The following is a 27,663-nucleotide window of genomic DNA, read 5'->3' as shown; positions in this document are numbered from 1 at the left end:
CCGCTCTGACTCCCGGTGAAAATCCACCGCCGTGTCTTGGCTGCGCCGCGGCGGCCCCGCTCCGCTCCGCACCGCTCCGCGCCCATCCGCGCTGCACTGCGGGGCCGCCGCCACTCGCATGCTGCCGCCCGCCCCGCTCCCAACCGAGCCCCGCCGGGAGCAGCCGCGCCGGGAGCAGCCGGGCCGGGCCGTCGGGGAGCCGCCCGGCCGCGGACGGAGGATGTAGGCAGCGGGAGCGGGGTAAGAGCTGCGGTGCCCGGTGCGGCACCGACCCCGGGGGTGCCCAGCGCGGGGGGATGTGGGGGGGTCGGGTCTCCCCATCGGGGCACCGGGACGGGGACCCATCCATCCCCGCCGTGTGCTGCTGCGGGGGGAGCTGTCAAGATGGCTGGGGGCACCTCACCGGCACCGCGGTGCTCGGCTCAGGATGTGCCGGTGGGTTCGGGAGGAGGAGTGCGGGCATCCCCCGTCTCCTGCTGCGGGGGGCTTTGGGGAGGGGGCTGAAGATCTTGGTCCCTCCAGCTTCTTCCCCAGGAGGCGATGCCCGCCATCCCCAGGCATCCCCAAGCATCCCCAAGCCATACAACAGCCATCTGGGCGCCTTCCCCCTATGGAGGGCTCTGGCCAGGGTTGGGCAGGCCCAGGACCCCTCCCCAGCTCCGTGGTCTCCCCTCTGGCCAGCCTGGGAGGCAGGGAGGGTTGGCACTGGGTGCAGGACCCTCGTCCCAGCTGGGTCTGGGGCTGCCGGCGGGTGCTGGAGCATGGGCAGAGCTGTGGCTTTCACCGTGCATCCAGGCTCCATGGTAGAGCCCAGCCTGGCAGGCAAGGGTTGCGTTTTGGGGGCCTGGGTGTCCCTCTCTTGTCGCCTCCCTGGACGGCTGGGTTTTGTTGGAGGTGCCGATCTGGTCCCTCCACCCTGTGCCAAACCTGCAGAGCAAGTTGGCTCTGGGACCGCTTCATCTCCCTCCATCCCATGACATCCAGCCCTGCACGTCACCTCCCTCGTGGGGTGCAGGGAGCCATGGGCACAGGGAGCTGTGGTGCCAGCAGTGGGTCCTTGCCTCATCCTGGGGGTAGGCATGGAGCCCTGAGGGGCAGGAGGGGACAGAGCTGGGCTGCTGGGCGCTGGTTACCCCTGTGGGTGTCTGGACTGGGAGCAGGTGGCCTCAGGTGGTGTAAATCAGGGCAGGATCCGGCCAGCAGCACAGGTTCTCCTTTAGGAAATGGATGTAATTTCCCATCTCCTGGTGCTCCCACTGTCCTCTCGCACGCATCCATGGCTCCCAGCCCTTGGGCACCCTGTCTGCTGCTGGATGGAGTGTGGGGATGGCCACTGGGAGACCACAGGTTGGAAGGAGCACGTCAGCCCTTTCAAAGCATTATTCAAGCGCCAGCAGGGCTGACAGGGAGGAAAATCACCATCAAAGTGACTGTGGAGCATCTGAGCTGGAGGGACCCGCTTGGCTGTGGGGGTGGTGAGTGTATTGGTGCGGGGCTGCGTGGGCATGAGCTGCGTGTGGGGCTGCGCTGGGTGGTGTTACCGCACCGAGCTTGGGCTCCAGGAGCATCCCTGCTGTGGGAATGGGGTGACACAATCCTGGTGCCCCATCCAGCCTGGGTGAGTCGGTGCTGAACCCTCGGTGCCCAAACCTCCCTCCTGAGTGCCAGGGCTTGTGCCATGTGGGCCGGAGGAGCAGCCACGAGCACCCCAGCAGCCTTAGGGAAGGCTGGGGTTTACCGGGGGTCCTTCCTTCAGCTTCTCCATCACCAGCTCCGAGGCAGAGCCGTGCCAGGACCTGCAGGACGCAGAGCCCATGCAGGAGCCCCCAGGCTGGTGCAGTGCTGGTGTGTGGGTCTCCATGGGCCTGCCCACCCACGAAGGCAGGATCAGGCTCCACACTGAGGTCTTGTATCGAGCGGTGCTGCTGCGGCTGGGGCTGGGGCTCCAGATCCAGGTTTTGCAGACATTCCCATCTCCCTGACAAGCTGATCCAAAACCCCGGATCCCACCCAGCCAGAAATTTGGATCTGGAGCCAAAGGTGACTCTTGGCCCTTATTGCTGTCACGGGCGAAGGTAAAATGTGGATCTGAGCAGTGCCACGAGGAGCCTGGGTCCAGCTCAGGAGCTGAACGCGGGGCTTGTGCTCCTTCTGCCCATCACATCGGGTTTCCTGAAATAGCCTGTTGAAGAGCAGAGCCGGCAGGGACCGAATGAGAGGTCGCCAGGGGGGTGGGAGCCCCACCACGATCCTGGCTGCCTGCTTCAAGACGCTGGCAGCCAGCAGTAATAGTAATGCACGGTGCCATTGCCGGCAGAGCGCAGCGCTGGAGAGCTAAGAATAGCTGGTGAGCCATGCCAGCAGCCGGGGGATGCGCGGGGAGGGCCGGGGGCCGGACGTGTCCTGGGGACATCCCGGTGATGGGATGGAGGTGGCAGCGCCTCCCTCACGGGGGGGACATCCCTTTGGTGCAGGTGGCACGGGGCACGGCGGGGGGCAGGGGAGGGGGACACGTGCAGAGCGGTGCTTGGTGCTGCTGACCCCGCGTAGCGCCCATCAGCGTGGCCTTGGGGCTCTGCCAGCCCCGAGAACTGGGTGTAAAGCCAAAGTGGCTTCAGGGCTGCGGCTCTCTCAATGGCCCTATGATGCGCAGTCCCCCTATGAGCAGCAGCATGAGGGGGCAAGGAAGGGGACAAGCTGGGAGCTCAGCACCCCACACTCACCTCCCCCAGGCTGGGCAGGATCGAGCCCCTTCTGCTCCCCCAAGCCAGGCAGGATTGGTCTCCTCCTGCTCCCCATGCCCAGCACCCGGCAGCTCATCCCCAGGGCCATATGGCACCGGCCCGGCCATACCGGGCATGCAGTGAAGCCGCAGGGAGGCTGGGTGCTCCCTGCCTCCATGGCGCTGGCACGTGGCAGCGGAGCAAGTGCCCATGAGATTAAGGAGAATTAATTAGTACTTGTTTCTGTGGGGCCAGGGGTGCTGAGGATGCTCAGTGTCCCCCTCCCCGTGCTCCTGTGTCAGTGCCCCCTGCATCCAGCTCCCTCTTCCCCAAATGCTGGAGCAGGAAGGAGCCACCACATGGGAGAAAGCTCCTCTTGGAGGAGGCTTCTCCTCGTCTTTGTCTGCTGCTGCCGGAGCAGGGAGCTGCTCTGTGGGTCCCTTTGATGCCACCCTGGTATCCCGGGGAGCAAGTGCCTCAGTGCCAGGGGACCCAAGTGGTGTTTGGAGCCTGGAACTTGGAAGAGCATCACCAGCACTCACAGACCATGCAGGGAGGGAGCCAAAAACACAGCCTGGTGCTGGTGGGCACGGGGACTGCCATGCAGAGATGCTGTGCTGGTGGTGCCGGCTGCTCTTGGCAAGCACCGAGTGCTGATGCTGCTTTCCTGGGGCTCATTCTGTGTTGTTCCCGGGGGGCTGGTGGGAGCTGGGCACCATGCCCCATCCTGGTGCAGTTCCACTGCAGCCAAGTGCTGGGTTTGGCTCCTTCCCCGGCACCAGGACCTGGTCGGCAGCGAGTTGTGGCTCTGAGCAAAGCCAGGGGATGCAAACACTTCCCAGCGCTGCCAAGCCCCAATTAATAGCCTGTGAATCATGATGCCATTGGAAGAGCAGATGTTTGCGGTGCGGTTGCCAGTGCTCTGTGTTTCACCAAGGGTTTGTTTGGCCTTAAACAGGCAGCTTCGGGCCCCGGGCAGTGGTAGGAGCCTCGCTCCCTGCCTGGCCTCTCCTCGGCAGGGCAAGGAGCTGTTTGGGCTGGGAATTAGCTGGAGTTTTTGGTGGGCAGAGCGGAGCGGGAGAACAGCCTGTCTGTGGGTGTGTGGGGGTGCAAGAGGACTGTGAGAGATGGAGGTACCAAATCCCGGAGTGATGCCCAGTGGGGGGCCTGCTGGTGTCCCATCCCTGGCACTGAGGGGCAAGGAGGGGCTGTGGTGGAACCAGGGGTTTGGGGATGATGGGGCTGTTAATGGGGAAATGCTGCATGTGTTGGATGGGGATGTCCCTGCCATAGCAGTGCCAGTGATGGGTTCGGTGTTTCATGTCATGATGTTCATCTGCTCGGGGCTCTTCTGGACCCTCTCTGGGGGGGGGGGGGTAGCTCAGGACAGCCCCACGCTGGGGTGCCAGTGGGTTTGTGGGTGTCGGGGAGCTGCACGTAGAAAACAGTGGGGGGTGTGGGGGGTGTGGGGTGCAGCGGTGAGGAGCAGTGCGTCCCTGATCCATCCCTCATCCCTCATCCCACATCCCTCATCCCACATCCCTCATCCCTCATCCCTCATCCCTCATCCCTCATCCCACATCCCTCATCCCACATCCCACATCCCTCATCCTTCATCCCTCATCCCTCATCCCTCATCCCTCACCCCTCATCCCACATCCCACATCCCTCATCCCACATCCCTCATCCCTCATCCCACATTCCACATCCCACATCCCACATCCCACATCCCTCATCCCTCATCCCTCATCCCTCATCCCTCATCCCTCATCCCACATCCCACATCCCTCATCCCTCATCCCACATCCCTCATCCCTCATCCCTCATCCCTCATCCCTCATCCCTCATCCCACATCCCACATCCCTCATCCCTCATCCCACATCCCTCATCCCTCATCCCTCATCCCACATCCCTCATCCCTCATCCCTCATCCCTCATCCCTCATCCCTCATCCCTCATCCCACATCCCTCATCCCTCATCCCTCATCCCACATCCCTCATCCCTCATCCCTCATCCCTCATCCCTCATCCCTCATCCCACATCCCACATCCCTCATCCCTCATCCCTCATCCCTCATCCCTCATCCCTCATCCCACATCCCTCATCCCTCATCCCTCATCCCTCATCCCTCATCCCTCATCCCTCATCCCACATCCCTCATCCCTCATCCCACATCCCACATCCCTCATCCCTCATCCCTCATCCCTCCATCCGGTGGGCGGTGCGTGGGCAGCCCCTTCCCGGGGGCGCGTGGCTGCGCTCGGGGGTGTGTCCCCGGCGCGTGGGGACGCGGGATCCGCCACCGCCGCCTCGCCGCCAGCGGGACGGTGCCGGCGCGGGCCCCGGAGCGCGGCCGCGACCCCCGGGGGTGGTGCCGCGGAGGCCGCGGCATGGGCAGCCCGCAGGGACGCTGTAGGGAGGGAGCGCGCCCGGCCGCCGCCGCCGCACTGCCCCGGTGCTCCCAGGCGGACCCGATGGCTTGAGCAGCCCGCGGCGCAGGGTGAGTGCGATGGTGCGGGCAGGAAAAGGGGGTGCCGGGTGGGATGGGAGCGGGGCCGGCTCCGCGCAGGGGGGTCCATGCCCCGCAGAGCCCCTCTCGTGGGAGAACCCCACTTTGTCCCCACCAGTGCCGGTGCAGCCGAGTCCCCCCCGCCCCCAGGAGAGCGGGAGCCCCCCGGCAGCCTTTGGAGCTGCTCCTAACCCTTTCCTGCCCGAATCCTGCTCCTTGGCAGCCGCCTCCTCGTCTCGGTGTGCAGCGTATGGCTCCCGGCCAGCCCTCGCCCAGACAAGCCTCGGCACAGCCTCGGAGCACACGGAGCCGGGATGGGGAGCTCCCAGCCTCCCTCTCCTCCCCTTCCCTGCAGGGCTGCACTGGGCTAGGGGCTGCGCATGCTGGGGCCGGGGGCTGCGCTATGGGAGCAGGGCGCTCGGTGTGCTGGGGCTGTGAACGCTGGGGCTCCCAGGGTTGGAGCCCATGGGGAGCCCCGGCTCTGCCTGCCAGACGGCCCCGCTGCTGCGGAGCGGCACAGCCGGTGCCGACATCTGTGCTTCGAGCCCTGCCTGCGTTCAGTTCACTCCTTGGCACGGCTACAGTGACAGTTGGGTCCCTCTATCTCCCCATGGATTTCCCTCACCACCTTGCTCTCCGTGAGACCAACTGGTAATGTGCGGTGTGCTTCCTTGCAGGGGAAACTGAGGCAGAAGGGAGGGAAGTAGCAGAACCCTCTCCCAATTCCCACCCTCCTCAGGCTCCATCCCACGCCTCACCCTGGGTTGTTTTTTCCTGCCAAGTCCTGCCAAGAGCCCGAGGGAAGCAAAGGCGTCCTGGGACACAGCTCCCGGCCCCGTCTGCCTGGGGCCTGGAGCCGCCCGGCTCCTCCTGTCGCTGCTTGGAGCGTCCCTGGCCTGAGGCTGCTGCTGGGGCCATGGGGTTCATGCTGGTGATGGTGGTGGTGGCAGTGGTGCTGATCCCCCCGTGATTACCCCACCTGTGATCACTCCATCACCCACTGCATGTCCCAACCGGCAGTACCACTGCGCACGCTGAGGCTCGGGATCCCCCATCCCTGGGGATGACCCCGCCTGCCCCTGTCCCTTGATGTGCAGCAGCTCCAGACAGGGCTGGGCAAGCACGCCAGAGCCGTGCCCGCTGGTAATTGCCCCGCTGCACAGGTCAGACGAGGACGGGGCAGGGCACCCGGGGACACCTCCCAGGCCGGAGGGGTTGGGTGCTGCTGGCTCTGCGTGGTGGGCTCGGGGCAGCGGGCGCAGGGCAGTGCTGATGGGGATGCTGTGCCCACCCCAGAGCCGGGCACTGGTGGCAGAGCAGAATGCCAAGCCATGCAGATGAGGCTGCGGGAGCGGCTGATTGAAGGGCCCTGCCCCGCCTCGGAATTGCAATCAAATATGCAAATGGCTCCTGAGGAGGCTACTGAGGGCTATTAATAGCGGGGGTGAGGCTGGGAGGAAGCTGTGCTCCTTGGAAGGATGAGGCGCTGGCTCTGCTTGCCCCAGGCACCCACCTCCCCTCTGGAGGGTGAACTCCATGGACACCGGCTATGGCTTTGGCCACCGTGACCCTTTGCAGGGCGAGTGTTGCCTGCGTGTCTCCTGTCCAGTGCCAGTGGTGCTTGCGTCTGTGCAGAACAGCCAGGAAACCCCATGGACACCCCATGGCTAAAACTGCAGGGCTGAGGTTGCCCCCCATGGGAGTCAGACCTTAAACAAGGAGGAATTGGGTCCCTGGGGTGCTGCTGGGGGGTTACTGTGGCTTGGGCTGGTGGGGGGAGCTTAGCATCACCGTTTGGATGAAGGGAGGCAGGAGGGGACTGGGGAGGGGGCCTCCTGCCCCTAATCCTTCACTTTGTGCCTTCATCTCCCCTTCTCTTCTGGTTTCTTCCTGGTGCCATCAAGGCACAGGATGTCCCTCTCCTGCCAGCTCCAGTGGGAGCATGAGGTGGGCTCCCACTGTGGTGCTGGGGGGGGGTCCATGCTGTCCCCAGTGTCCCCAGATGGGGGTCTTGGTGTATTTGGGCCCCCACTGCAGCCCACTCTGCCCTGTCTGATGGGTTTTGGGAGCTGGGAGCCACCTGACTTTGGAAAATGGTGTAAGTAAAGCTGGAGACAGCAGCAACTAATTATTTAAAATCTGAACCTGGCATAATCAGCCCAATTAACGGTCTCAGGTGACGTCTTCTTCCATCTGATAATGGCCTGAGGAAGAGGGGAATTAATTAACCCATCACTCTGACGTTTGTAGGTCACTGCTGGCTCCTTGTGCCCATCCGGGTGGGAGCAGAGGTGGTTTGGGGGTACCCATCCCTCTCGGTGCAGGGGGTCTGTGCTTTGGGGTCTCATTGCAGGGAGGGGGGCTCTGGGTTAGCCCAGGCACCAGCCAGGGGTGATGGGGTGGGGGGAGATGCCGTAATCTGAGCCTTTGGTGATGGACGGGGCTCGGTGTCCCCTGGGAGCACCAGCAGCGCAGGTTCCTTGGTGGAAGATGCTGTAGGCCTTTAAGGTTGCTGTGGAAACGGTGCTGCTCGGTACCAGGAGGAGCCTCCTGCTTCCCAGGCAGGGCCCCCCATCCCTGCAGGAGGGGGACCCCCATTCCCTCTCCTGAGGCCCCACAGACCCCTCTGTCTGGGGAGGGATGTGGTGTCACAGCTGTACCCATGCAGGTGGGTGGCATTGGGTGTGCAGCTGCCCATGGGCTGGGCCCCCTCCACCATGGACCCCCCAACCCCAGCCTGTCCTTGGCATGGCCGGTGGTGCCAGGCGGTGCCGCACATCCCTCCGGGGCACAGGGTGCGGAGCGTGCCGAGGCTGAGCCCACGGGCGGCTTGGTGAGGCCCCGGTGCTGCTCTCAGGTCTTGGAGTTTTAATGAGGTAAATGGTATGAAAAGCTCCGTTTGCCCTAAATGCCCATCCCTGCGTGAAGCTGCTGCCGGCACGGCCCGGGTCCACGCCGGGAGCTGGGCTGGGGGCTATGGTGCTGGGCACACGCTCCCGGGCTGGGCACGTGGCAGCGGCAGGAGGAGGAGGGGGATGAAGGCGTTTTAGCACATTTGCAATCATTGCTCTCCTCCCCCCTCCAAGTTTACAGCTTACCTCAGCGGCTTATCAGCCTCCAATCTCATTAAATCAGGCAAATTGTAGCATCTGATATTTTATGGAGATGAAGGTGCGCGCCCAGACTCTATAATTATCAGCAAGGATGTATTTACAATACCTTGTTGCTAGTAAACAAAAAATAACTTCAGATCAAAGCGCTTTTACAGGGGAAATAAATCTGCTGGTAGAGCCCTGCTGCAGCACAGAGATGGCGGTGCCCGGGTGGGCATCACGGGCGGTGTCACATAGGGATGTCCCTGCTCCCACGCGGGGCCATGCGCTGGGGCCATCCCCATGCTGGTGCCCTGTGCCTGGCCCTCCCTTGCTGGCATCCTCGTTGGAACCCACCCCTCCAGCCAGGGATTTCCACCCTGGAGCCCTCCCCAGCGCCTCTGCTGACGCAGGACCGGGATTTATCGGCACGGGCGTGCGAGCGGCGGCGGGAGCGCTTTGCCCCCCGCTCTGTCCCCGCGCTGGCAGCGCTGCGGATTACCGATGCGCTGACGCTGGTTTATTGCTGCCTGAAGTGGATTTATCTGTGCGGCGGGGCCCGGGCTTGCTGCCGGTGTAAATCACTGCAGCGCGGTCAGCGTGAGCCGGAGCACGGTGCCTGCAGCCCATCGGGCTGGGGTGTTCCAGCCTTCCCAGGGGCGTTCAGGATGGGCTCCCTGCGGAGTCATGCGCTGCGCTGCTCAGCAGCAGGCACAGCCCCTTCTCTGTCTCAATCTTCTGCCCGCTGAAACAGGGATGAAATGGTGATAATGCCGCAGACGTCCTCTGGAAAGGGCTCTGAGGCAGATGAAAAGCCCTACTTAAGAGTGAGGCCATTATTATTAATAACTCAGAGCAAGGCTGTAAATTCAGCCGACACAGCTATTATGGGAAATGAACCTGCTCCTGTGCTGGATCCAAGCCTGCCCAGCGTGGGATGGGGACAGCGATGGGGACACGAGAGCAGGGCTGGCTGGGTTGTGTCCGCAGCCATTGGGGCAGCATGGCTGGAAAGGGCAACACCTCTTGACAGGCATTTGGTTCTCTGGGGTGGTTTCTCTGCTTTTTAGGAAGGCCGGAGGTGCGAGGGAAGGACTCGGAGCAGGGGCCTCCCCCCAGCAGGAAACAAGGTGGCTGAGCTTTAATACAAGGATGAGGCCTGGCCGAAACTCAGCACAGGGGTGACAGTGGCTCTCGGGATGGAGACTGGATGATGGAGCTCCATCAGCTCCACTGGCTGGAGCTGGTGGACCATGATGCTGTATGATGAGCAGGACCTGCTGTGACCTGCCTGGCACAGGCTGACTGTGCCCATTAAGGGAGCATCCATGGGAATATCGCATCCATGGGAATTTTGCACCTTGGCAAAGATTATATGAAAACAAAAGTAACCCAGTGCCAGCCCTCACCCGGCACCTGTAGCCAGGTCAGCAAGAGGCAAAGGGCTGCTGCAGCCCCTGCTCCATAGGGATAACTCCAGCTCTGGCATTGCCACCCCACTGTGGTGGGCAGCCCTGGGGCCGGTGGGATGCTGGTAGCCAGGATGGCAGCGCTGGGTGTGGGGCCGGGCAGGGGGTGCTGTGGGGTGCAGGGCTGTGGCCATGGGCTCATGGTGCTGCCTGCACCTGGCTCGGGAGCTTCTGCGGGGGAACGAGCTCTGATATAAATATCTTTGTGCTCAGCACACGACCTACTTTCCAGACAATGCCATTAGCCTCCCGACTCCCTCATTCATCTTCCACTGTCCTCCCCCAGCCCGCCCCGTGGCAGCACCCGCGCCGCTGCTGCGCTCCCAGCCATGGGGTGGTGAAGCAGGATGGGTGCCTGCCTTGGTGGCACCATAGGGACCCCCATGGTGGGGCTGGGGTCCTGTCCCAGTGGCTGGTGGGGGGCTCTTGCTGCCTGGCCCCTGCGCTGGCCTTGCAGGGGGTGTCTGGGTCCATTTTGGGGTTTCTCCACCCTGTCCTAGAGGGTGCTCAGCTCTATCATCCCTTCCTGCTGCCTCCAGGCCCATTCCCTGGCACAGCCCATGGCAAATGGCCTCATCCAGGGATAGCCTTGTTGGGGACATCCTTGCCAGGGCAGGGAGGGAGCACAGCAGAGCAGCAGCAGCCAAGTGTTGGCTCTGTGCTGGCCCATGGGCAGCGTGTGGGGACCAGCTTGCCTGAGTTGCCCAGAGCATCCCTGGCACTGGAGCCACACACATGGTTCATCCCAGGGCGATCCCGAGGGAGCTCCCACATGGGGGCAGGAGCTGTGCTGCTCCTCTGGGGGGTTAGGGGCAGGTTGGGCAGAGAGTTCCTGGTCCTGGTGACAGCCCTGGAATCATTGTTCCCCTTAGAGCTGGAAATGCCTCCCTGGAGGCAGGGCAGCCCCGAGCCTGCTGCACAGCTCCCGTGCCCCTGGGGCTGAGCCCCCGCTCCTCCCCTGCAGCTGGAATTCAATATTCGATGTGCAGTGCTGGTAAATCCTGCAAATCTCTCTCTGAGCTCTTGTCGCAGGAACAGCAGTGCTGTAATCCCTGCGGGGGCCCATCCCGCAGCCCTGCACAGCTCCCCAGACCCTGCACGGGTCACACACCGCGGAGGTGTGCCATGGGTTAGTGGTGGCCTTGGCAATGCTCGGGTGAAAGTTGCGCTTGGTGATGTTAAAGGTCTTTCAATCCAGTTTATTCCATGATTCCATGACCACGCTTCCTTTTCCCCACGTCTTCCCATGAGATGCTTCAGAGGCTGGTGATGGAGCAGGACCCAGTGCCCATGGCAGAGAACCCCGTCACCCCCCTGCCTGCGCTGCCTGCTGTGAGGGCAGGCACTGTCCCCATGCTGTGTGTGATGGGGATGCCAGTGCCCAGCGTGGTCCCACCAGAGTGTTCCCCATCGCTGGTGTCCCCCCCTCACCCTGTCCCCCCCTCGCTCTGCCCTGTGTGGGGGCTGCGCTAAGAGCATTGTGCAGAATTATGTATTTAAATATTTAGGTTTTCATCAGCTTTGCAAATTAAGCCCATCCATTAAAGCAGCAGTTTGGGTCCCCCGCTGGTGAGTGGGGACTGTGCTGTGTACCGTGTACCCACCCCAGCCCTGTCCCTGAGGGGCCCCATGCGTGGGATGCAGCCTGGGAATGGGGCACAATGGCCCAGAGCATCCCTACCAGCACAGGGACCAATGGTTCTGCTTCCTCACCATTCCCAGATCCTGCTTGTTGGAAATCCTGGCCCCTGCGTCCCCGCTGCAAGAAGAACCGTGGGATGGGAATGGGATGGTGTTGCAAAAGGAACTGGTGGGGGTGGGTGTTACTTGAGCAGCAGTGGGCAGAGATCATCACTGCTGCTGTGCTTGGTGCTAACGCCGTGCTGCCCTGAGCTCCCAAAGCAGCTTTGGAGTGATCCCTGGCTTAAGTCATTACACCATGTGTCCGAGGATGTAAGTGGCTTTTTAAGCCCAGGCAGCACTGCCCGTCCTGCCCATGGAGCAGGAAGAAATGGCCCAGCCTGAGGCATGCATGGCGGGGCTGCCATGGGGCCCAGATGCCTGGAAAAGGCCCTCTGATGGGGCAGGTCTAAGTCTTGGGGATGTCAGGAGCCCACTGCCCGCCTGGGGCTTTGATGGGCGCTGGAGCAAGGTGTCCAGTGGGGATGCAGGCACAGCCCCAGGGCGAGCGTGGCGCAGGGGGATGCCTCTGCTCATCCGTTCCCTTTGCTGCAGGTGAGCATTGGGCACGTTGGTTTGGCGTCAGCTCCCTGTCCCGTGGGGCTCCCTGGGGTCACCTGCATGTCCCCCCCTTCCCAAGCACTGGAGGGGCACTGGGGGAGCCTGCTGCCTGCTGCTGGCCCCTGGCAGCATGGGCAGATGTCGAGTGCATCCATGGGAGGAAAGCTGTCCATGGGCATAACCGGTGATGGGTGCTGATGCGTGCAGTGCAGTGCCCATGAACCCTGCACCAGCTGGAGTGGGATGGGGTCTCCAGGGCCTTGCTTGGCCTGGGGGACCCTCCAAGGTGGTCTCCCAACCCAGTTGGCTTCTACTATTCTGGCTGTGGGGTCTCACCTCTGGCAGTCGGTCCCATGTGTCGTGTCCCAGCTCCCATGGGCAGGATGAGCATCGCTGCAGGGCTGATGGGGCTGGAGGCGCAGCTCACCCTGCCACCCCTGCCTCTGCTTGCCCCCACCCATGGGTGCTGGCATGTGCCATCTCTTTCCTTCTAAGCCAACTTCACTGTGGGCTGTGGCTGCTGGCCCCATCCTCTCGTACAGGGCTTTTGAGGAAGTGGCTCTTCCATCAAGATCCAGGTTTGGGCTTTGTAGGGGTGCAGCACCAGGCTCCCTTCTGCACTGGCTCTGTCCTGGCAGCTCTGAGATGCTTTGGCTCTCCAGGACACCACAGAGCGTGGCTCTTGCCCTGGGGACATTGGTGCTGGGGTGTCCGGGCTGGGCTGCGCATGTGGGCTGGATGAAGGGGTCCTGCTCCCTGCAGCAGCAGCAGCAGCAGCAGCCGGAGGCACGTGCGCTGTGCCAGGGAGTCCCGGTGCTGGCGGCCGTGCGGGATCCCTGGCAGCTGGGGCGCGTCGTGGCCGTATTTCCTCGCTCTGCTCCAGGAGTAATTGCTCAGATGGGGATTTGGGGCAACTCCCATCCCTCTCCCGGCATGGTAATGAGTGAAGAAGACTCAAAGACAAATGGCTCATTAAGAAGCAGTGCTGCATTGCAGGATTTTTCATCCCACCAACCGCTGCATCAGCAGAGGCAGCACCTCTCACGCTCGCTCTCCCCACCCCTGGAGAAGGATCTGCCAGGCAGCCAGTGCCAAAATTAATCTTGTGCTTAATAACCTGATAACCTCCCCTCCTGCCCGACGGCCTGTCCTCAGCATCCCGGGGCACGGAGGCAGCACTGGCTTGAGCCTGGGGGCGCTGGTTTGGTACCTGGGAAGTGCCCAGTGAGGAGCGATGTGTGGGGAAAGGGCTGAGCCCCTGGGTGCCAGGGTCCCCCCAGGCCGGCTCCAGCAGCCTCAGTAAACACTTCTTGCCCCACTCACCTTCTCAAGTCCTCAGTGGGTATTTGCCCTTCATGACTTCCCCAGCATCTTGCCTTATCCCTTATTGCCAGCGGCACCCGGTCAGTTCCTGCCCCTCGCAACCCTTCCAGCTGCAGCCCGCTCGGTTTTCTTCTCTTAGCAGGAATTGGGTTTGACTTCAGGATTGCACCGAGCGCGTTTGCTGTGATCTTTGCACCCTGCTCCCTCCCCTTGCCCTGGCCAGCCCTTACCCAGGTTCCTGGGGTAGCAAACCTCACCCTAAGCACTCTTCCTGCCTGACGTGACTAATGAACCACCAGCGAGCTGCTTGCAGCTAATTCAACTTCTAAGAAAATAATGACTCGGTGCCGAATTTTGTGCTAAATTAGGCAATTTCTCACTAAGCCCCTCTCATTTTATACTTTTTTTCCAGGCTGAGTAAATTTTACTAATACAGCCTAATAACAGAGCAATTAGTAATAAAATAAAATGTTTGCTTTCCACAGCCCGCCTCGCTGACAATGAGCTGGGGGAAAGTCAATAGATTACGAGCGCGGTGGACAGGACCTGGCGATATTCCCTATGTATTTTCTTCCCATGACTGTAGTTCAGCTCCGCTCAGCTCCTAAGTGGGAAAACCACTTCAGGGCTCTTTCCTTTCCCCCAGGCTCCAGCCCGTGTGTGGTGCCGGGCGCTCATGCTGCGCGTTTGTTCTCTCCTGCTTTCATCCCTGGCCACAAAGCCCCGCAGCAGGACCCGCGCTGCCACAACCTTGTGCTAATTTGAAAGCAGAGCGGGCCGAGCTCGCGCTCTGCCGGGCCAGCGGCTGGGATAAGATCCCTTTGCTCCCACCGGAGAGCCGGGGTGGCGGGAGGAGGCTGTGTGGAGCATATGGCTGGATGCGGAGCAAATCAAAGGCGATGGCGAGGCGGCCGCTGGGCCAGCTCTGGCCCCCGCTGGCAGGGAATTGCATAAGAGGATGGGGCTGGGGATGGTTTTGGGCTAAGCTGGGCAAAACACGTGGCAGAGGCCGTGCCGAGCCGTCCCTGTCGCTGCTGGTGCAGGCAGCGCCGGTGCGGGGTGGCCTCCGGGGAGCGGGGAAGGCTGGGCTGTGTTAAAATGCACAGGGAGTGGGGTCAGGCTGGTTCTGGGGAGGAGCAGCCTTGCTCTTCCTCCCTGGGCTTCATCCCCCTCGTCTTGCTCCCCCAGAGCCTGCTGCCCCCAGGAGATCCAGTGTGGAGGAGCCATCGGTGGCTGGGGCCATGAGGACAGCATCCCCCTGAGCGCAGGGCGGTAAGTACCACTGATGGGCTTCCCCAGGAGCCTGGCACATGCTGCCCATGGAGTAGGGGGTCGGGACCCCCAGGTACGGGTCCACCAACCCCAGCTCTTGGGGTTTGACCTGGAAATGTTGGAAAACCCAGCCTAGCCCTGTGCCAGGGCGGTTTGATGGACCCAGATGTTGTGGTGGGGGTTTGCTCTCCCATCACCTCCCTACTGCTAGTCCTGACGCTGGAGGAAGGCTGGGGGGCCCTGGGTGCCACAGGCTCCTGCTGGGGCTGCCCCATGTCCCTGGGCCCAGTGCGTTGCTGTCTCTAAGGCAGAGACCTCACTGGGTGGCTGCTGGGAAGCAGAGCCACCTCTGCCAAGTGCTCCTATGGGAAATCAAGCAGGAGGCTGGATTTCAGCGTGGCTGGGGGCTATGGGCCCTTCTCCTCCCTGTGCTGACCCTTGTGGTGGGGAGAGACATGTAGGGAGCAGATGTCAGAGGGGAGGTGGCAGTGGGGAATCGCCGGTGGGAGTTTCTCCAGGCTTTGGATGCAATAAAGGCAAGGAGTGAGTTATCTGTAATGGTAATTATGCTCTTCCAGTTTATCCTAGCACATAATCATGTGGGCGGTAGGTTCCCACTGGTGGTAATTACCCTGGTGTTAAATGGCACAAAATTCAGCCAGGCTGGGTTTGCCCCCCCCCTTTTTGAGCCTGTGTTTTGGTGGCACAAATCCCTTCCTTCCCAAGAGATGTGCAGTGTGAGTGGCCTGCAGTGGGACACGGATCTGGCTGGATCCCGCTGTCCCACGTGGCAGCCTCCTGCCTGCACTGCCCATGCTGGACAGGACAGAGGAGCAAGCTTGATGGCTTTTCTTCCCTCTTCAAGTTTCAATAGGTTTGGGGACCCTGGGCCACGCTGCTCTGCTGAGATCCACACCATTGCTCCCAGCCCCTTCCCCATCCCCAGGGTGCCCACAGAGGAGGCACCAGTTGGTCCCTGGCCAGGGCTCGGGTGCTCGCGTGGCTTTGGTGAGCTGGTTCTGGCCTGGATGCAGCATCCTTCACCACGGCTCGTCCCCATCCTCTGCTGTCTCCTGCTCCGCCGGTGGCTGCGGGATTGCTGTGTCAGGGCTCAGCTTTGTTTAGCTCCTGCCCTTGCTGCACACAAAGCCCCGCCGCGCTCGTGCTGATGGCTGCTCCACTGTTTTGACTCCTTCTCCCTGCTGCAGCAGCAATATTTGGATCACCTGAGAGCTTCCCTCGCCGAGCACATGATGGCTCAGCCTGCGGCGGCGGAGGAGAGCCGGGAGCCTGTGTCTGTCTGTCCATCCAGGCTCGGTCCCTGGCAGCAGCTCTCTCGGGAGGCTGCAGCATCCTTTGGTTAAGACGCAGCAATTAGGGAGCCTCGTTAGAGCTGGAGCACGAGTGGGAGGGCAGGGGGAGACGCACAGGACTTATTAGGGCAGATGTGTTCCCTGGGCACTGCTGCATCCTGTCTGCTGCTTGCCACCAACACACACGGCACCTCCCACTCTGTGACCATCAGGGGCCTCCAGGCCTTTTCCCCTCCTGGGTTTCCTGGTGTCCCTCTGATCCCCACGTGTCAGACAGACCCCATGTGCATGGGGACCATCCCATGGTCACCTTTCGCATCCCACAGTCACCTTTTCCTGCAGTCAGTCTTGGATACGGGCTGCCCACAGCACCCTGCCTGCCTGTGATAACAAGATCATTAACAATGTCTGTTAATTAGCTGAGCTACACTGGGGAATAAGTAATTTCCTCATTGACAGTCATACCAAAGGCACAGCCTTTGAGGACCATAAGGAAAACAAACCTCTGTGGGTGCACACAGCTCCAGCGCCCCCAAGGCCAGCCTGGCTCAACACCATCCATCGCTGTGGGGATGCCCACACGCAGCTGAGCCATCTCCGCTCCCTGCATCTCCATCCGTGGGGGCTGGAAGGGCGGTGGGGGCTGGTGGGGCAGACACTTGTGGGTCTCCCTCTGCGGCTGGGCACGGTGCAGGGAGGATGGGCTGGATGGAGACGTCAGAGCGCGGCTCCCCCGCGCCCCGCGGCAGCTCATTAACGGCTCCGTGAATCGCAACGGCTGAAAATCCCAGCCAGAACCATCTCCTCGTGGAGAAACACTTCATAATATTTGGTGTCGGAGAAGAAAACAAGTTTCTGATGATGGCAGCGTGTCCTCCCTCGCCGTCTGCAGGCCCGTGCTGCCTGCGGCGCTGCTGGCGGCGCCTTCTCCTTCCCGCTGCCGGCACCGTGCCCCCCTTGCCCCACGCAGAACCAGGTTTCCGGCATTCCAGGGGCTCATCCAGGGCCAGATCCTGCCCTGGGAGCTTCCCAGCCCTCTCAGTCCATTCCCATGGGGGAGCCGCAGTGTGTTCCTGGCGGTGGGGTGCAGGGGGGGAGTGTGACGCTGTGTCTGTCCCTATCCCCGCAGATGAGCCCGCAGGGACAGCCCTGCAGGATGCCGAAGCTATGGGGCGGGTGCTGACACCATGAAGGGCTACCATGGGGAGCGTAGCCAGGTACAGCCCTCCTCCGGCCACCGCTGCCGCTGCGTCCCAGAGGACTGCCAGCATCCCGCCGACTTCATCCAGCACGGCCCCGAGGCCCGGCCGCCGTACCCCGTCAGCCCCAGCGAGCCGCGTTCCTTGGAGCATCCCTACTGCCCGGCGCGGAGCCCCGGCGCGGCCAGCGAGTGCCCGGGCGGGCCCTTGAGCGAGCTGCCCTCGGCCAGCGCCAGCAGCACCTTCCCGAGGATGCACCACGCGCAGCAGCCCTACGACTCCTGCGACGAATGCATGGCGACAGCAGCCCACCCCGCCAGCAAGATCAACCGCCTGCCCCCCACGCTGCTGGACCAGTTCGAGAAGCAGCTCCCGCTGCACCACGACGGCTTCCACACCCTGCAGTACCCGCGGGCCGGCGGCGCCGAGCCCCGCAGCGAGAGCCCCAGCCGCATCCGCCACCTCGTCCACTCCGTCCAGAAGCTCTTCGCCAAGTCCCACTCCCTGGAGGCACCGGCCAAGCGGGAATACAACGGTGCCAAGATGGACGGCCGCGGGGACGGCTACCACCACCATCATCATCACCACCACCATCACCACCACCAGTCCCGCCACGGCAAGCGCAGCAAGAGCAAGGACCGCAAGGTGGACTCCCGGCACCGGTCCAAGATGATGGGCTGGTGGAGCTCCGACGACAACCTGGACAGCGACAGCAGCTACATGGTGTCCGGCCGGCACGCTGCCGACCAGGGCACCCAGTACTGCGTGGACGCTCCCGAAAGTGCCTTCAGAGACTTGACCTTGAAGAGTCTAAAAGGCGGCGGGGAAGGAAAATGCCTGGCTTGTGCCGGCATGTCCATGTCTCTGGACGGCCAGACAGTCAAGAGGAGCGCCTGGCACACCATGACCGTCAGCCAGGCACGGGAAGCCTACCCCAGCGCCGGCAGCACCGAGAAGACCTTGATGCTTCAGGAATCAAAGGCCAAAGACCGAGCGTACCAGTACCTGCAGGTGAGGGGCTGCGCAGGCGCTGCCACCCCAGGGGCTGTGGCTGGTGATGCCGTGGGGGGAGCCAGGGCTGGGACCTTCCACCCCAGCACCCCAGGGCCCTGTGGGGATGCTCCAGCTCTGCTCCATGTCCTGCGTTGGTCCCTGCTGTCCCCCATCTGCCTCCTGCCCTGTACCTGATGGATTTGGGGCTCTGCTGGCTCGGTGGCCCCTCCTCTGCTCCCTCCTTGTGGCTTTTATCCTGCTTGTGCCTGGCTGGGTGCCACCCCCTGCCTCGTCACCGGGTCCCTTCTAGGTCACCCCCCTTCCAATTAAAATCTAATTAACTTTTCTCTTCCTTTCCCGGGGGAAGGAGACAGGGATTGGCAACGCCGCGCTGGGCAGGGGAGGCGGGTGGCTGGGGCCCCTCTCTGCCAGTAGCGGGGGCATCTGGGCAGGGGGCCGGCCCCACTGCCCTCCCCATGGGGCTCGGGGGACACTGTCCCCCTGCCACAGCCCGGTAAGGACCCCGTGGTGCTGGCGGGACCAGCGGCTGGTGGCTGTGCTGGCATGGGTGGGATTTGGCCCAGCCGTGCCTGTCGGGGGGGCTGCGAGGTGGGAAAGGCTGCGTTGTCCCGTGTTTCAGGAATGGGACTGGGCACAGGGAGCTGTAGCTGCTGGGGGGACTCAGCTCTCTGGATTTAGGGGTCTCTGAGAGCAGTGGGGTGCTGTGGGGAGGGCAGGGGAGTTGTGCCAGTGCAGGCGCCAGTCGTGTGTTTGGGCCATGCATGCACGCCGGGGCACAGGATGGCACGGACCATGTGGCAGGCACGGGGCTTGGCATCCCGGCCACGGGGAAGCAGCCGCTGCATCTTCTCATGCTTGCCTCCCGCTCCAGGTGCCCCAGGACGAGTGGAGCGGGTACCCGGCGGTGGGCAAGGACGGGGAGATTCCCTGCCGGCGGATGCGCAGCGGCAGCTACATCAAGGCCATGGGCGACGAGGACAGCGCCGACTCGGACATCAGCGCCAAAGTATTGCCCAGGGCGGCCACGCGGCGAGACAGCTACCGCCGCTCCTCCAGCGCCGACCAGGCCAGGACCAAGTAAGGGCTGTCACCTCCCAGAGCCATCTCAGCGCTGCAGGCAGCAGCGGGGCCATGGGCTGGAGCTCCCTGGGAGGATGAGCATCATCATCCTTGCTTACAGCCCAGGGCAGCGGTGCTGAGCCCTGCCCCTGAGCTGTGGCTGCCCTCGGTGGGTGCTGGGCTTTGGGGTGGGACCTGCTGCTGCAGCCACATCAGAGGCTGGGGAAAGAGGCACGTTCAAGAGATGACTGAAACGTGCCCAGTCCTGGAGGCGCATTCAAAAGGAGAAGACTGGGACATGCCCCAGTCCTGGAGGGTGGCAGGCTGACTCCTTGCCCCATTCCCACTGCCTGGAGCAGGCACATACCTCCCCATCAGTTTTGCGCTTCTGGGAGATGGCTCCATACCGCCAAGACAGCATTTTGGGGCAGTGAGGAGTGGGGACAGTGGTGGTGGCCATAGCGAGCATCACTACGGCTGCGTTTCCAAATGCTCTGCTTGAACTTGTTGCTTTTGGTGCGATCCCTTCTATTCCCACTGTCTCTCATTAGGTTTGCAAGTAGGCACTATTCTGATTCATATATCTGTAACTGTCCCAGCTGCTGCACGCCACCGCGAATGCTCCCGCGGGGACAGAGCTACGGGCGCTCCTTCACCACCGGCCAGGTACGGTCCCCGTGCCGCGGGCAGTGCTGGGGCAGGGAGGTGTAGGTGTTCCCCATAGCGTCTCCTGCCCTGCTCGGCCCCACCTCAGCACCCCCGGCCTCACCCGCTGCTCTCCCCAGATCAACGACGAGCTCAACCACCAGTTCGAAGCCGTCTGCGAGTCGGTGTTTGGCGAGGTGGAGTCTCAGGCCGTGGAGGCGCTGGATCTGCCCGGCTGCTTCCGCATGCGGAGCCACAGCTACCTGCGGGCCATCCAGGCCGGCTGCTCCCAGGACGACGACTGCCTCTCGCTCTTCTCCATGTCGGCCCCCGCCGGGCCGTCCATCACCAGCAGCATCCTGAAGCCCAGCACTTGTGAGTCCCGGGAGGTGGTGAGGGCTTGGTCGTGCGAGGGACCCCCACATCTCCCTGCCTTCATCTGGGAGCATGCCAGGGGATGCTGATGTCCCCAGTCCTGCCCCAGCCCCATACGGCCCTGGCACAGGGTGCGAGCATGCTGCTCGTGGCTCAGTCCTGGTCGGGGGGCTGCTCTGTGCCCCCAGCACCCATCTGCTGTTCCCTCTATCCCTCCACTTCCATCCCCATCTCTGCCCCTTGCGGGTGCTGTGAGAGCATGGCCAGCGTGGGCCTGGGGTGGTTTCCAGCGGGGATAAACAGGCCCAAAAGCCCCCCTGATCTCCAGGCTGGATCTCATCCACCTGAGGTTTGCACCTGGTGGGTTCATGAGCCCCCCGCTGTGGGAGGAGGTGGGCGCCGTTCCCGGGGCCCCTGTTCGTGGCGGGAAATGAGCAAGTGTCTGTGTTTTCACGGTCCTTTTCATCCTGCGCCTCTCCCACAACAGCCTTCAGTTACAGAAAAGCTCCACCTCCCATCCCTCCAGGAACCAAAGCCAAGCCCCTCATCTCCGTCACGGCGCAGAGCAGCACCGAGTCTGCCCATGAGAGCTACCTGCCCGGCGAGGCCACGCGCGGCTCCGCATGGTCCAAAGACTCTGCGGCCCGCTGCAACTCGGCCGAGAGCCTGGACACCTCCAAGGTGACGTCCGTGGCCCTCGACCTGCCTCCGGTCCAGCCCCGTGCTGCTCCCAAGCCCTCCACACTCATCATCAAGGCCATCCCCGGCCGGGAGGAGCTGCGGAGCTTGGCTCGGCAGAGGAAGTGGCGTCCCTCCATCGGTGTCCAGGTGGGATTCGCTCCTCCCTGTGGGCTCCAAGCTGGCTCTGAGCCTGCCTGAGTGGCATGGGCCATAGCGAGCTGCCGTACCAGCACCCTCCCTCTGTCCCCCGTCAGGTTGAGGCCATCTCCGACTCGGATACAGAGAGCCGGAGCCAGAGGGAATTCCACTCCATTGGGGTGCAGGTGGAGGAGGACAAAAGGTACCGCGCGACCAGGCTGGGCTGAGACCTGCCACACTCACTGCACTGTGGGTCCCTAAGCAGCACACTCCATCACTGCCCCACAGCAGCTTTACATTCTCTCCTCTGGCTGAGACCCTCAGAGCTCATCAGTGACCCCATCTTGGGCAGGATCTGTCCTCCCTTTGCCCTCGTACCTCACTGCTGCAAGCAGACTGCCTGCTCCCCTCCCTGTGCTCGGGTCCCTTTTGCTGGGGCTCAGCCCTGAGATTTGCACACATGAGAGCTTTGGGCTTTCCTGCAGCTAAACATGACATTTTGGCTGGGTTGGGAATGCCGAGTGGCAGGACCTGCTCGGCCTGCGGGAGGGGAGCTCCTGCAATGTGCCCACGCAGCCTGGTGCATGCTCCTCCATCCTTGGTCCAGCGCTGGTAGCCATGGAAACGGGCTAAGAGCAGAAGAGATAAGGGACCAGCAGGTTGTGGCTGCTCAGAGCTGTTCCTATGGCCCCAAATACTCCAGGATTCACACTGATACTGGAATCCCCAGCCCCATTGTGGCTGTGGGCATCCCTCACTCTACCCCTGCCCATCACGGTAACCAGAGAGGGAACGGAGCAGTGGCGCTGTCCTTGCTGGCTGCGGCTGCTGAGAGCCATTCCCATGGCCCCAGATGCTCCAGGATCCAGACTGATCCCAGGATCCCCATCCCCATCATGCCTGTGGGAATCCCTGCCCAGCAGCGTGACGGGGAACCGGGGCTGTCCCTCTTGGCTGCGGGGTCCCCATGCGCTCCTGCTCTCCGCAGGCGAGCGCGCTTCAAGCGCTCCAACAGCGTGACGGCGGGCGTGCAGGCGGACCTGGAGCTCGAGGGCTTCACCGGCCTGGCCGTGGCCACCGAGGACAAAGCGCTGCAGTTTGGGCGCCCCTTCCAGCGGCATTCCTCGGAGCCCGAGACCGGCCGGCAGTACGCGGTGTACAAGACGGTGCACACGCAGGGGCAGTGGGCGTACCGGGAGGACTATCAGCTGCAGTACGACACGGTGGAGGTGCCCCGGCGGGATGCCTGGATGGAAAGGGGCTCCCGCAGCCTTCCCGACTCCGGACGTGCCTCCCCCTGCCACCGCGATGGGGAATGGTTCATCAAGCTGCTGCAGGCGGAGGTGGAGAAGATGGAGGGCTGGTGCCAGCAGATGGAGAGGGAGGCTGAGGACTATGACCTGCCGGAGGAGAGTGAGTCTGAGGGGGTTGCGGGGTCAGGAGACACTAGGACCACCTTGGGACCACTTTAGCCTTGGCAGGGGAGATGCTCCAAAGAGGTTGAGTGGGGACAAGAAACACCAGGAAACCCTTTGGGATTAGTGGGGTCTGGAGGAGGGAAGAGATGCCCAATGGGTTAGCGAGGTGCAAGGGGGTGCAGGTCCCCCCCATAACGGGACAGGCTCTGTGCCCCATCGGAGCGATGACTGTCTGCTCTCCCCCCTGCCAGTCCTGGAGAAGATCCGGAGCGCCGTGGGCAGCGCCCAGCTCCTCATGTCCCAGAAGGTGCAGCAGTTTTACCGCCTCTGCCAGCAGAACATGGTGAGTGCCAGGCAGTGGTGCCATGGGGTCAGCCATGGCCAGTGGGAAAGGGACTTGGTAATGCCATGGGGATAGAGATCCCCCAGCAGCGAGGCGGTGGGACGATGCCCCACAGGGTGGTGCGGATGACACTCTGTCCCCACAGGATCCCAACGCATTCCCTGTGCCCACCTTCCAAGACCTGGCCGGCTTCTGGGACCTCCTGCAGCTCTCCATTGAGGATGTCAGCATGAAGTTCGCAGAGCTCCTGCAGCTCAAGGCCAACGGGTGGAAGATTGTGGAGCCCAAGGTAAGGGCAGGGCTCTGCTGCAGGTACTCATCCCCTATCACCTCTCCCTACCTCCTCCTCCTCCTCAAGCATATCTGCACCCAAAACACCACTGCTTTCCTGGGCTGCTGCAGGGGACTGCTCTTGGCAAACACTTGGAAAACAGAGCTGGAAAACACGAGGATAAAGAAGGGGCAGTTTCCCTGCCATGGGCTCGCTGGGTGTTTCTGGGCAGCGCTGCCCGCATAGGGACAGGCAGGGTCTTGGCACGGGCAGCCTGCGGCAGGAACTTCCGCACCAGTGCAGGCAGATGAAAGGACGTGCACCTTGGTGTGCAGGGGGGTTTGTGGGGCGTCTCACCATGGCTTTGGCACCCACCATGCACGGGGGCGTCTCAGACGCCGGCTGCCTGTGCCGAGCTCACCGGGGTGCCCGTTCCCGGAGATCCCATCCTGAAGCCGCTGTTGTCTGTGCAGGAGGAGAAGAAGGTGCCTCCCCCGATACCAAAGAAGCCGCCGCGCTCCAAGGTGCACCCGGTGAAGGAGCGCTCCCTGGACTCGGTGGACCGGCAGCGGCAGGAGGCCCGCAAGCGCCTCCTGGCAGCCAAGCGCGCTGCCTCCTTCCGCCAGAGCTCGGCCACCGAGAGCGCGGACAGCATCGAGATCTACATCCCCGAGGCGCAGACCCGGCTCTGACCGCAGCCTCCGCTTTTCTACCCGGACTGGACGGCGCGGCCGTAGCTCACTGTGACGGGGGCCGCGGGGACACCCTGGGGCAGCTCTTGGCCCCGCTCACAGCTTCTCTCTTTTCTATCTTAGACCTTTCGTGGATCCGACGGCGGGGGAACACAAGCCCGGTTCTGCCCCGTCCCATTGCCCCCCCTGCCCGCATGCCCCTGCCAGCCTCTCCCGGGGTCCGGGGCTCTCCCTCCCTCTGCCCTCCCTGGGGCCATGTCCCAGCTCTCTGTCCCCTTCCCACCGTTCCTGCACCCCCCTCGCCAGCCTGTGCCCCCACTGAAAGAGAGGTGACCCCCAGCCTCCGGCCTCCCGGGCTGGAGGGGAGGGGGCTGCAGGCAGGCCCCCCCAGCCTCTCTGTATTCAGTGCAATCCCCCCAAACCCAGTGGGGACGGGACCCCCAGCCCCACCAGCACCAGGCTTTGGGATGTGGCAGGGACACAGGGATCCTTTGCGCTGCCCCTGCCTGCCTCCAGCTCAGGTGCCACGGGGGACCCAGAGTTCCTTCCCTATATACATCTATAACTATAACCTGAGGAATAAAACAGAAACTCCCCATGCCCAGCGCTGTGTTCTGCCTGGCGGGATGGACCAGAGCAGCAGGAGCCCCCGGACACTGCCCCGCTTCCCTCGCACGGAGCATCGCGATGCGCTTCTCCCGTTCCTGCTCAGCCCTCCTTCCCCATCCGTCTGTCCCTCCATCCGTCCGTCCTTCCCTCCTGCCAGCCTGGAGTCTGGGAGCACCTCTGCAGCGCGGCAATAGCCAGGGATGGGGGATACGGTCCCCCTGTGCCTTGCCACCAATGGGAGCCACTTCCCAGCGTGTGAGTGAGGTGGTGGTGATGGGGAGACCCGCTTGTGGTGCCAGGGACTGCCGTGGCTCTGCCGGTGGGTTGGATGGGAGCATGGACATGACCAGCAGCTGCCGCTTGAGTGTGGGGCTGATGGAGATCTCCCTGATGGGTCACCCCTTCTCCCACGGGATGGGACACTCCAAGACGCGGCTGCCATGTGCTTGGTGCCCCCTGGTCCCTCTCTAAGCATCCTGTCCCCCCCCCCAGTGTCCCTTTTGGTGGCAGAAGAGGGGAGGACCCCATCCCAGTCCCTCACCCTGCCACACAGCATCACCAGCCACTCCCAGGCAGGGCCGGCAGGTGCCGGGAGCTCCTGAAATCCATGGCCAAACGTCTCCCAGGGCCCTGGGGCAGGGCAGCAGGATCGGAGGCAGCTGGGAGGGGTGGGGGGTGGGTGTGCATCTTGTGCCCCCCATATACCAGGAGGGGGCCAGGGCCAAGCACGGGGGTCCCTTGCTCCAGGAGGTTCTGCCGGTGTTGAGCACCTCTGGGACGGCAGCGCCCACTCAGCCACCCAAAGCCCTTTCCCTCCCTGCGCCCTCCCGCACTCTGGATTTAGGGATGCGCCCGGGAAGGGCTCGCCCGCCCCGGCCAGCGCCGTGCAGTGACCGTGACACGTGGCTCCCTTTTTACTGTACCGAACCGAACCGAACCGCCGCAGTTAATAAAGATGACTTTGGTTACTCCGGGCCAGCGGCCGCCTCCCCGCGGGGACACGGCCGGCACCGGGCTCGCCTTTCCCCCGTCTACTGCCCCTTCGTGTCGGGGGGTGGGAGCGGATCTCGCTGTGGGGCAGCTGGGGGGTGTCTGCAGGGCGTCCCATGGGGCTCTCCCTGTGGGTACTTGCATGGATCTCCCCATGGGTTTCTCCCTGTGGCTCTCTCCCCCTGTGAGTTTATCCCCGTGGCTCTCCCCATGGGTGTCTCCCCATGATCCTCCCTGGGGGTCTTTCCCCATAGATCACCCCTTGGGGTCTCCCAGTGGCTTTCTCCACTGTGTGTCTCTCCCCGTGGGTCTCTCCCCGTGTGTCTCTCCATGTGGGCCTCCCTGTGGCTCTCCCACGGGTCTTTTGCTGTGTGTCTCGCCCATGGTTCCCTCCCGTGGATCTCCCCATGGATCTCCCCATGGATCTCCCCATGGATCTCCCCATGGATTTCCCCATGGATCTCCCCATGGATTTCCCCATGGATCTCCCCGGTTCTCCCCCTCGCTCCTCCCGCGGGGCGGCCTCAGCCGGGGCCGTTCCTCCAGCACCGCGCTGTCCGCCAGGGGGCAGCACCGCCCCGCAGGGGGGCCCAGCCGGGCCCTTGTTGTCTCTGACCGGAAGAGGCGGGCGGCGGCGGCCGGGCCGAGGTGAGCGGGGCCTCCCGGGGCTGGCTCCGGCTGCGGCTCCGGCTCCGGCTCCGGCTCCGGCTGCGGCAGCCCCCGGGGTCCCGGCGCGGCCCGGGCGGGCCCGAGCCCCTGCGGGTCAGTGCGGAGGTACCGGTGCGGCCTTGTCCCGCCGGCGCCTCGCAGCCGCGGGAGGGCCCGGTCCCGGTCCCGGTCCGTGACCGCCGCGTTCCGCCCCCGAGGCGGGCGCAGCCCCCGCGCCATGTGGGCCGTGCTGTGGGCGACCGTGCGCTCCAAGGCGCCGTACGTCACCTTCCCGGTGGCCTTCGTGGTGGGGCTGGTGGGCTACCACCTGGAGCGGGCCCTCCGCGGGGACCCGGCGCCCGCGGCCGAGGACGAGAAGAGCATCTCGGAGCAGCGGGAGGAGCGCGCGCTGCAGGAGATCGCGGGCAAGGACCTGACCAAGGTGGTGAGCCTGAAGGACAAGCTGGAGTTCGCCCCCCGCGCCGTGCTCAACAGGAACCGCCCCGAGAAGAGCTGATGCGGGCAAACGGGAGCCCGGCAGTGACTGCCCCGGGGCTGCGTCCCACAGCACCGGGCTGGGGACTCCCCCGGCACCTTCCACACCCCCTGGCCTGCACCGTGCCTGGGCAGCGCGCTGTGCCCATCGCTGCGCTAACACCCCCCCCCCCCCCCGCAACCCTCCAGAGGGTCGGGGGTTCGGGGGTTGCCTCCAGACACAGCACCCAGACCTCCTGTGGGACAGGGTGGGCAGGGAGCCGTGCTCTGGAGGTGGAACCTGGCTGCAGCTCTCAGCCTGTCCCAGCCGCCGAAGCACAAAACCCGCTGGGCCTGGTTTCACCCACGTCTCTTTAGGTTTGGTTTCTTCCGTGGTGTGAGGATAGAAGAAGCAAGGCCCTGAGTGACACGGGGCTGGGGTCAGGCTTCAGGAGGACCTGCTGCCCTGCTTACAGTTCTGCCATGGCTCTTTGCAACCCCAACCACAGCACCACGCTACCGCATCACACCCACAGGAGCCTGCGCAGCAGTGGACATCTCCAGGGAGCCCCTCTCTGCGTCATCCCCTGGCTTCAAAGTGAGGGACAGGGGAGGTGGAAGTCCTGGCCCTGCTTCTGTGGTGGAGCCCTCACTGTGGCGGTGGCTTTGGGCTGCTGTGTAGAGAACAGGGACATCTCTGCCCTGTATGGAAACAGCCAGAATAAACTTCTGTCTGTCCTTGGGCCTCTGTGTGTTCTGCACCAGCCCCTGACCCCAGCCCTGGCTCACGGTGTGCTTCTGCTCCCTGTGTTTTCAACCCCTTCTACCCTGGCAGAAATGCCATCATTGTCCCTAATGGGCACTGACCTCAGAGCCTGGCAGTGGGGTGGCAGGCAGGAAGGAGGGGAAGGCACCGAGATCCCAGCTCCCCAGCCACATCGTCTGCTTCCCCTCAGCTCCTTATCTAGACAAGAAGGGCTGTGGCAGGGCTCGGTGAGGGCCCAGGGGCTGGGGTGGGGGGGGTGTCCCATTGGGCTGGGCTCTGTGGTGGTTATCCTGGGCTCTGTGGTGGTTATCCTGGGCTCTGTGGTGGTTATCCTGTGCTCTGTGGTGGTTATCCTGGGCTGTGTGGTGGTTATCCTGGCCTCTGTGTTGTGGTTATC

General features: G+C 63.4%; 2 protein-coding genes across 4 annotated transcripts; both read left to right on the top strand.

Annotated features, from left to right (window-relative positions):
• The first annotated feature begins 53 nt into the window (after positions 1 to 53).
• DLGAP3 (DLG associated protein 3) lies at positions 54 to 25,413 on the top strand. Of its 3 annotated transcripts, none has more exons than XM_061449794.1 (12): positions 54 to 240; positions 14,548 to 14,631; positions 17,074 to 18,154; positions 19,029 to 19,234; positions 19,816 to 19,882; positions 20,002 to 20,236; positions 20,724 to 21,064; positions 21,172 to 21,257; positions 22,044 to 22,468; positions 22,725 to 22,816; positions 22,962 to 23,105; positions 23,561 to 25,413. In XM_061449794.1, exons 3-12 carry the CDS (start codon positions 17,132 to 17,134, stop codon positions 23,777 to 23,779), a joined length of 2,838 nt encoding a protein of 945 aa, XP_061305778.1. In that variant the 5' UTR covers positions 54 to 240; positions 14,548 to 14,631; positions 17,074 to 17,131; the 3' UTR covers positions 23,780 to 25,413. The 3 variants fall into 3 exon arrangements, with proteins under 3 accessions (XP_061305778.1, XP_061305776.1, XP_061305777.1); XM_061449792.1 differs by having other exon boundaries at positions 19,768 to 19,882; XM_061449793.1 differs by lacking the exon at positions 54 to 240 and adding an exon at positions 1,654 to 2,347 and having other exon boundaries at positions 19,768 to 19,882.
• Positions 25,414 to 26,175: 762 nt separating this feature from the next.
• Positions 26,176 to 26,545, top strand: SMIM12 (small integral membrane protein 12). The gene has a single exon (XM_061449719.1). It carries the CDS (start codon positions 26,265 to 26,267, stop codon positions 26,541 to 26,543), a length of 279 nt encoding a protein of 92 aa, XP_061305703.1. The 5' UTR covers positions 26,176 to 26,264; the 3' UTR covers positions 26,544 to 26,545.
• Positions 26,546 to 27,663: the final 1,118 nt, after the last annotated feature.

This window comes from Pezoporus flaviventris, unplaced genomic scaffold (assembly GCF_033815535.1).
Source record: "Pezoporus flaviventris isolate CSIRO_AGI_PZ_B2104156 unplaced genomic scaffold, CSIRO_AGI_Pfla_v1 ptg000008l, whole genome shotgun sequence".
Taxonomy (NCBI): Eukaryota; Metazoa; Chordata; class Aves; order Psittaciformes; family Psittacidae; genus Pezoporus; species Pezoporus flaviventris.
The sequence above is the reverse complement of the archived record's forward strand: the minus strand, read 5'-3'. Positions and strand labels throughout refer to the sequence as shown.